The 9023-nt window shown below is 44.0% G+C and overlaps 1 protein-coding gene across 1 annotated transcript; it reads right to left on the bottom strand.

The window, feature by feature from the left end:
* Nucleotides 1-5543: 5543 nt before the first annotated feature.
* Nucleotides 5544-8162, bottom strand: F5J12DRAFT_781790 (uncharacterized protein; the record flags this gene model as incomplete). Its single annotated transcript, XM_051742618.1, has 12 exons — nt 5544-5611; nt 5805-5933; nt 6162-6242; nt 6297-6462; nt 6499-6600; nt 6706-6760; nt 6913-7019; nt 7225-7318; nt 7357-7410; nt 7445-7738; nt 7787-7927; nt 8074-8162. 12 exons carry the CDS (start codon nt 8160-8162, stop codon nt 5544-5546), a joined length of 1380 nt encoding a protein of 459 aa, XP_051601405.1.
* Between the last annotated feature and the right edge of the window lie 861 nt (nt 8163-9023).

Below are 9023 nucleotides of genomic sequence, written 5' to 3'. Positions count from 1 at the left end.
TGGTATACCTCAATGACATCCTAATCTATTGGCAGGACATGGAGTCACACTGCAAACATGTAAAAGGGGTACTCTGCCACCTTTGAAAGCATGGTCTTTATGCCAAGCCAGAGAAGTGTGAGTTCCACTCTGACTCTGTTGAGTACCTCAGTTATGTTCTTTCTCCCTCTGGTCTCACCATGTCCACTGAGAAGGTTCAGGCAGTCTGCAACTGGCCTGAGCTGCAGAAGGTGTGAGACATCCAGTCCTTCCTTGGCATCATAAATTTCTACAGACAATTCATTAATAACTACTCCAACATTGTCATTCCACTCACTCACCTCACACAAAAGGTTGCTCCTTGGAACTTTTCCAAGGAGTGCTGCTCTGCTTTCCTCTGCCTGAAGGATGCCTTCAGCTCTTCCCCTGTTTTCACTCACTGGGTTCCTGACACTCTGCTTACAGTTGAAACCAACACCTCTGACTGTGCCATTGCTAGTATTTTGTTGATCACCTGCTCTGATGGTGAACTCTGCCCAGTCACTTTCTACTCCTGCACCATGACTGTGCCAGAACTCAACTATGATACCCATGACAAGGAGCTGTTGGCTATCTTCAAGGCCTTCTGCCATTGGTGGCATTACCTAGAAGGTTCCACCCTACCTGTTGATGTGGTGACAGACCACAAAAACCTTGAGTACTTTTCCACCTCTAAGGTTCTCACTCATCAACAGGCCTGCTGATCAGAGTACCTTTCACAGTTCAACCTTTCCATCCACTTCTGACCTGGCTGCCTAGGAGCCAAACCTGACACACTTATGTGACATTGGGACATCTACCCAGGGGGGATAGGGACTATGCACAGGTAAATCCTCACATTCTCCACCCTATGTTTACACAGGAGCAACTCATGTCATCCCTCTGTACCACTACCCTCATGGCACCTGTGTTCCACACCACCATGGTCTTTGATGTTGAGTGCTTGCACTCCAACATCATCTCTGCCTTAGCCTCTGAAATGATTGCATGCTTTTCATTAATCATGGTGTAGTCAGTAAACTATCATCATCCAGTCCAAGGGGTTAGTGGATGGATCAAAACAGCTGGTGATGGCTCTTTCATGGGCCATATTACATATTATTTGGATAACAACTGGTGACAGAATACCCATATGAAAATGACAGCTCATTGGGATAATTTTGGAACTTTATGGTATACTAGGGATGCAGTCCTTGGGGACACATATAAAATGATATAAGATGCTCATCAATGCTTACATAATGTATCATATGGTCTACTAAATGATTTGTCAGCAATCAAACAAAGCCAAACTATGATTTTGCACCACTAAGCCTCTTTTCTGTGACACAACTCAAGAAATCATCATTCTGGCTCATCAGGGAAGTTCTTGCAAGGCAATCTCAGCAAATACTGGTGTACTCTCTAGTATAATGAATAGAATATTCTCTCAGAAACACAAGTCCCTTTGGATACCTGCTAGCAGTCCTCCCCTGCATTGTTTCCTGGCCAATGCCCTACATGTCCTGAAATTAAACAGTACTGGGCAAGCTGAAAATGGTATGGAGGTACAATCTGGCATTCAGCCTATCATGAACACACCAGTCACCTATTTGCTAGTGCATCACAGCCAAAGAAAAGCTTGTTTGAAGGCTCAGATGAAGCACAACTCTTGGGTGCAAATCCAGTATCATGAGGAGACTGACTAGACTGTACTCTGAGCTGAACTGTGGATCACTGGGAAAGGGTTATTTCATCATATAAGACCAAAGAAAATATCCAGCACCAGATAACAAGGCAGGAATTCACACCCTGGAAGCTTCATGTCATATCCCTCCCATGGTACCTAGAGTCTAATGAGGATTTTGCTTCACCCTGACCTCTATACCAGTTTAACCTTCACATAAATGCACTAGTTAATGGGTGATTGGTTTGTTTATGATAGACTCAATGCTAGATTGGACCTCCACATCATTTTCAGCTCTCACAGTACTGATTAGTTCCATGACACACAGGGTATTCATGGGGAAACAGTGCAGGGGATGACTGCCAGAAGGTTTCTGAGGAGACCAATGGTGATGAGAGTATATTCTATTGTGTCATGACAAGGAGGCCTAGTGGTGCAAAATCACTGTTTGGCATTATTTGTTTGTTGACAGGTCATTCAGTAGACTATGTGATACATTATGTAAGCATCTGTGTTCACCTTATATCATTTTATATGTGTCCTGAAGGACTGCATCCCTAGTATACCATAAAGCCCCAAAATTGTCCCAATGAGCTGTCATTTTCATATGGGTATTCTGTTATCAGTTGTTATGCAAATATTATGTAATATGCTTATGAGAGAGCATTACCAGCTGCTTTGATCCATCCACCAACACCTTGGACTAGATGATGATAGTTCACTGTCTACACCATATTTAATGAAAAACATGCAAACATTGGGACAATTTTGTGAGCCACTGTAGTTGCAACATTCTCTGGCCATAAATTGGCTGCTAGAGGATACTTGGCAGATGGTAAGACATGATGTATGATTGGATTATTGTGCAGAAGAGAGGAAGTTGCCACTTAGAAAAGTATTTTATATGTTTGGAATACCCCTCAAACAATTCTACTTATGTACATGCAAATTAAATAGGGAGAGCATGTACATGTTGGACAAGATAATTTGATGTCATACTGGAGTCCAAGATGGCAAGACAATCCAACTTGAGATGGAGATCCTGCTTCACTGTTCTGCCTGCTCCCATACCACCCACAGTTGCAAACCCATGCAACCATGACTCACATTCCTGGGTTGGACAATGAAGCACTAGACTGCCTTCTTGAGGAAGCTGAGGATGATCCCACTGATGATGAGGTCAAGGCTTTTGCCTTGGACAGCTGACTATCCACCCTTTCCAGCACCCACAGCCTGTCCATTGTGCCCTCCCCTTCTTTCCTTCCTACTTGCCTCCATAACCTCTTCTCCCATGATACCCCTATCCCCTTCCATGGCTTCTCCTGCTACCTTCATTCCACCTTCTGCACTGACTGGGGACAGTCAGCATTCAAAGTCCCCTGCAGGGGTGATGTGAAGTACAGGTTTACCCTTGGGTGACTGGGCTTCAAGACCAGGTGTCAGGGGCTAAGTCTGGTTGACTAGAGTCAAGGCCAGTGTAGGAATAGGAAATCAGATGTACCTAGAATTAGTAATTAGTCAGTGGTGGGTGAGTATAGTGCTTGACCCAAGAGGGAGGTTCTTGCTGGAGAGAAAAAGTGTAGTAAAACTGTGAAAAATGCGAACTAAAAAGTATACTTAGCTCTGTCTGTCCAATACCTTCTGCCAGTCCTCCTGGCACTTTGGGTACTCCCCAAAGTAATAATTCTGACCTCAAAAACTCACCAAAATGTGAGACTAAATCACCCTACTGCTGAGGGCCTCTGACATGGATTTCTTTTATGGTAAACTGAACTTGCATGAACACAGCACATGTGCTTAGTCAGCAATGTGGCTGCTCGCCACTAAGTCCAGTGGTACAAACATGAAAAAAAAAGCAAGAGATAAAACAAGTCCCTCAACCCCTAAACTCCTGACCAAGATGAATTCTCCTAGGGAACTCAAACTCATTCCCTACATCTGAGAGGTGGTTTAAAATTTGACCATCCTCAGTTGTCCTCCTCCTTGCACAGACACCCTTGTCTTTGCACTTGCTCCCCTTGACCTCACCACACATCCTCACCTCAAACTCCCTCAAATTCACCATGCCTCCCTCACTCTCTATCCTCATCCCCTTCAACCACAACTCTTCACCACTAACCTTCTCACTACTTGAACATGACTCCCTTCTTTCCCGAGACTTGCTCCCAGCCTCGCAGAACAACCCTCTCTGCCCTCAACACTTCTTGCCCTTGGATGTGACTTTCTTTGCCCACAATTGCCACCTGGCCTCGAGCACTCCCCCCACCACCCAAACTTCAAACCAAACCACAATGGAGATGAACTCCAGGCAAATGAACAAGTGAGTGATAAATCAAGTGCAGAGTAGAGCAGGACTGCTCTTTGAGGCACAGTCTTGGTGCGAAATGGTAATGCAGTGTAGTGCAGCACTGTGGCTGGTACAGCAGAGATTGGCCCACTACAAGGCAGCTCAAAGATGTATATGTGTACCTAAAACAAATCTCAATCAGTTGTGTATTTACTATCCTTATATGCATGTGCTCTCGATCATTGTTCATCCTTAAGATGACTTAGCACAAGGAAAAATGCAGAAAACTTAAAACTACACATCAGAGTGAGTAGAATCACCCCAAAGGCTAGTACAACTTGGTTGAGCAACATCGCATGAAGCAAAACATCCTGGTAAGGAAGACTATATATCAATACTCTCACTGGGTCCCTCTCTATACTGTCCTTCTCATTCTCATACCATCAACTCTCTGCATGCACACACACTTGACTTCTCGTACTTCAATCAGTACCTTGTCTGGTGGCCAAGGCCCTTGCACTAAGTGTCACTGAATGACCTCAAGTTGCCCACCTTTGTTTGCTACTCTTTTGACCCTAAACACAAAGGATACTGGCATGGTATATGTTCAAATCATAATAAAGCATGTCACCTTGGATCTGTATATCCTCAAGCCCTCTCCAAAGATAGGTCTTCAACCCTGGCAGGTACAGGTGCTAACTTCTTTTGATCCCAAACTTCGGCCTTCCACCTCACAGTCAGGTGGATGGAGTCTTGATACCAAGTACTGATGAATGGCTTTGAGCCATCCATCCCCATCAACCATCTTTCCTTTCATGCTAAGGTACCTGTACTTTGCAGTATATAGCACTCAAATCAAAACTGAAAGGGGCACCTTGATCTCATAATTCCCCTTCCTGACATATTAACTTGAGCATTGCCTTCATGCTCTTGAGCATGTCCATCCTTGACTGTAGTCTTTGCATACTCTAGAATAATGTAGTTGTAAGTAAAACAATGCAAAATAACAGGAATTTCTTGAACAAAAATGAAATGTCAAGCTATCCAGCTTGTCTAGTGTAACTCCAATGTCTCTCACAGGTTGCATGATCTCTCATATCCTTGACAGTCAGTGTCATAGTTCTAACAGGGACCATTGTAGTTGTCCCAAATGATCCTTTACAGTCTGCTGCTTCCCTTCATAGGTCATCATAGTCATGTGTATCACATTCACAGATTGTCAAAAACATCTACCTTCCCTAGAGTGGTGAAAATGTAAGTAACACTTCCTAAAACCAAAGTAAATCCTTGAGCCATCGAGCTCAGTACCCACACTTGTTGTGCCTTGTCTCCATCAAATGACTCTTCCTATTTCACATGGCTGTCAATCCACATCCAGTCCTGTCATCATTGCTAATATCCACTGTGCCACCTCCTGGCCTTCATTGTTGAACATCTCTTTTTCTTTGATACTGCACTGTAATGTTGGCATTCTTTCTCTCACATACTGTACCCATTCCCCCCATTCATAGTAGCATCATTGTGCCACATTGTGTCGCTTCACATCAATAGTCTGTTGTCCCTTCCTGTATGTCACTTCCCATTCTTGAACCCTAGCTGCTTGGACAGTTCTTGTACTCCTTTGTATATACCGAGTTGTCCTACAATAACACAGTAGTAAGTGAAACAGCACAAAATAAAAGAGAACAAAGGAGCTATTGAGCTCAGTGCATGAATCTCCTATGGTTCTCCTCCATCAAATATCTGCTGTTGCTTCAAATGACCATTGCTCAACCACAACCCATGATACCATCATTCATACTCCTATCACCTTCCACAGTCATGCATATGTACCTTGTATCTTTGGGCTCAACAGCCATTGCTCACACTCGTCAAATAGTCCTGTAACTTCTAAGATATATAATGGCTCTCCATTTGTGATGAAGAACACCTGCTCATTGACTTGAAAATGGACAATGAAGCCTGTAGGTTCACATGGGTTGAATGGGGTGCTGAATGCAGATAGGATGGATTCAACATTGGGTGTGGGTGTGACATAGGGACTGAGTGGCTGCATGGGGCTGCATAACCCACAGTGATATTTGGTTGTGGCACATATGGGAGAGAGAGTATGGTGTAGAGGTTTGCTTGACATGGTGGAAGAGTAAGAGGGACAGGGGACGAGCCCATCCCCTGCAAGTAGGCACACACATGCAATGTTTCCAATGTAGGTATAATTGAACAGAATATTGTTGTCACCAATCACTTGGCTGTCTCCAGGTCCAAACATCCCTTGGGCATCATTATACACATTGAATGACTTCTCCAGAAAAGGAACTCACTCACTGATGTCCATGATGTCAATGCCATCAAATGCAATGCTTGCAGAACTCATGTGGATGTGCCTGTGGACACTGGCTGCAATAGCCATGTTGATGACAGCATGGGTGCCCTCAATGCTGTCCCTGTAGTAGATGGAGGGGTTTTTTGTGCCCTGCTGCAGCAAGGTATTCTGTACAATATATATAATGCCCAAATTCTTTATTACATCCCACATGTCCTGCTTGTCTGTGACATTTTCCATATGACCCAGGGCTTTGTGATGTCTCTGCACAATATCCAACACAGAGACAGCATCTCCCTTTGCCAACTGTTTGATGGTATGTCAACCTTTGAAACCATTCTGATCATTGACAAGGTAGGTGTTGACAGTTCGAAACAACACAGCCACCGGCCTTGATGTGAACCTTCTTACCATAGGTGCATCATCGCTCGAAGATTTGTCAATACTTTGTAAAGGCTTGTATTCCCTGGAACAATGAAGTCGTAAGTAGAGTACTCTGAAGAAAAAACCGAACTTTGGGCCTTTGAGCCCACTCAGCATGGCTTCGATGCCTCTCGCATCCCATGTGTCTTGTTGCAACTCCAAACTTCACCTTCGTGTTGCTGTTCATAGTAGTACTTGTGCCAAGGTCCATAAAATTCCCTTGATGACTTCTCTTCAGGCATCTCGTAGTTGTCATATTTGTCATGCTGTATATCAATCCCTTGCTTCTTCGATGATGTCATCTACTCTAGAACAGTGTAACCATGAGTAAAAAGTCACACAACTGAAATAAAAACTTGGGCTGTTGCATTCAGCACTCCTGCTTGTTGGATGCTGTATCTTCGATGATTGCCATTGTAGTTCAAGTCGTAGTCTTCATGCTTGTCTTTCTTCCTTGAAGTCACCATCGTTGGTGTGTTTCCTGAGTGTGGCAAGTGGTCGCAATACATGGTGGGTAGACTGCGGGTCAAATTCGAGTGTAGCTTGCTTGATAACAGTGTCGATAGCCTTGATCTCGACCAGCAGTGGGAAAGTCTTCTCCCTGCACGTAGTTGTAGTAGGCACTCATATTGCGCTCACCTGGATGTCACCCATACTTTGGTGTGTACATCCATTTTCCCTAAAACATCGTAGCTGTAAGTACAATGTCTCAATATCGACATAAAACCTTGAGCCATAGGGCTCAACATCTGCACTCGTCACGCCTTTCTCCCATTGAACAGCTGCTCTAGCCTTGCATGGCCACCAATCTGCTTCAAGCCTCGTTGTCGTTGTTGTTGCTGTCGCTGGATTTAAGCCTTCAGCTCGTCCTGAACACATGTCCCATTTGTAGTAATACTGCTGTATCATGTCACATAGCTTCTCCTTGATGGTCTGCTGTATTTCCTTGTAGATCTTCGTAGTTCCTCGCATCATGGCAGCTCGGATGTCACTCGAGTGTCGTCTCGCACATCTGTTTTTCCTAGAATAGAGTAGACATAAGTAAACTGGTTTAAGACTGAAACAAAACCTTGAGCCGTTTGGCTCAGTATCCGTGCTCGTCAGATCTTGTATCCTCGGCGATTGCAGTTGTAAAGTAATTGCAAGTAAAATGCTATGGAATGTAAACGAAACCTTGGGCCATCGAGCCCAGTACCCATGCTCGTCGCACCTTGTTCCCATCAAAGGAGGGCACAGCATCATCATCATCATTCTCTGTATTGCAATCATCTGGACATTGCTCGCACATTGTCGCATCTAGCCATTTTTGCTAGAATAACATAGATGTAAGTAAAGTGTCTCCAAGTCAAAACAAACCTCTGAGCCATCAATCTCAGTATCTGCCCTCCTTGCACTTCATCTCCATTGAACAGCTCTTCCTGTCTCATATGGCCATCACTCCACATCCCAGCACTGTCATTGTCATCTCTTGTAGCCTTGCAATGATGGTCCCTTGTCTCTCTTCATACACCATGTTGGATCCTTGTATGTCAGTTGTACTCCATCACAAATCATCATTTTCCCTAGAGAAGCATAGACATAAGTAAAACATTCCAAATTCAAAATGAACCCTTGAGCCATTGGCTCTCCATCTGCACTCCTTGTGCCCCATTTCTGTCAAGTGGCACATCTGATCTTGCTTGGCCATTGACCCACACTAAGTCTGATTGTCATTGTCATCATCACTATCTTGCTACTTGCTGCTGTTGTCACTCTCGTCATTGTTGCTGTTGCTCATAGTCATGGTAACTTCCATACAGTATGTTGTTCACCCCATTCTGCATATCCTGCAATCACAACAATCTTGCATAGTTGGCCTGTAACACTAGAGTCATCAGTGTGTAGTATTACTTGTGTGCACACATCCTCAATGCACAGAGCAGTCACATGACTGCACTTAGTCAACATTGCAGGACTTTCTGCACAAGTCCTTTTGGAGGATGACGTGCTGCAGGATTGTCAAGTCTATGGAGAGGAATATACTCAGACTTCAAGTTGGTTGAAGCTAAACAATGAACTACCTATGGAGAGGAATATACTGTAGGTAGGTAAGTAAGTGTTCCAATATAATGAATGGAAGGAGTCCCACCTCAGACTTCAAGGTGGTTGAAGCTGAGGTACAGTAAGGGAAAAATAAACTGCTAAGTGTCCGCTTTTGGATTACATAATGCTGTGCTCGGTGAACCACAACTAAGGTAAAGGTGATAAACTCCAACAAGTCCTAATACTGAGTGTGTGCATCAATACTCTCGATGAATTCCTGAATA

Source organism: Pisolithus orientalis, assembly GCF_024613125.1.
Source record: "Pisolithus orientalis strain OTSU chromosome Unknown F5J12scaffold_9, whole genome shotgun sequence".
In the NCBI taxonomy this organism is placed as follows: Eukaryota; Fungi; Basidiomycota; class Agaricomycetes; order Boletales; family Pisolithaceae; genus Pisolithus; species Pisolithus orientalis.
Note: the sequence above shows the minus strand (reverse complement) of the source record. Positions and strands in the feature narration are given on the sequence as shown.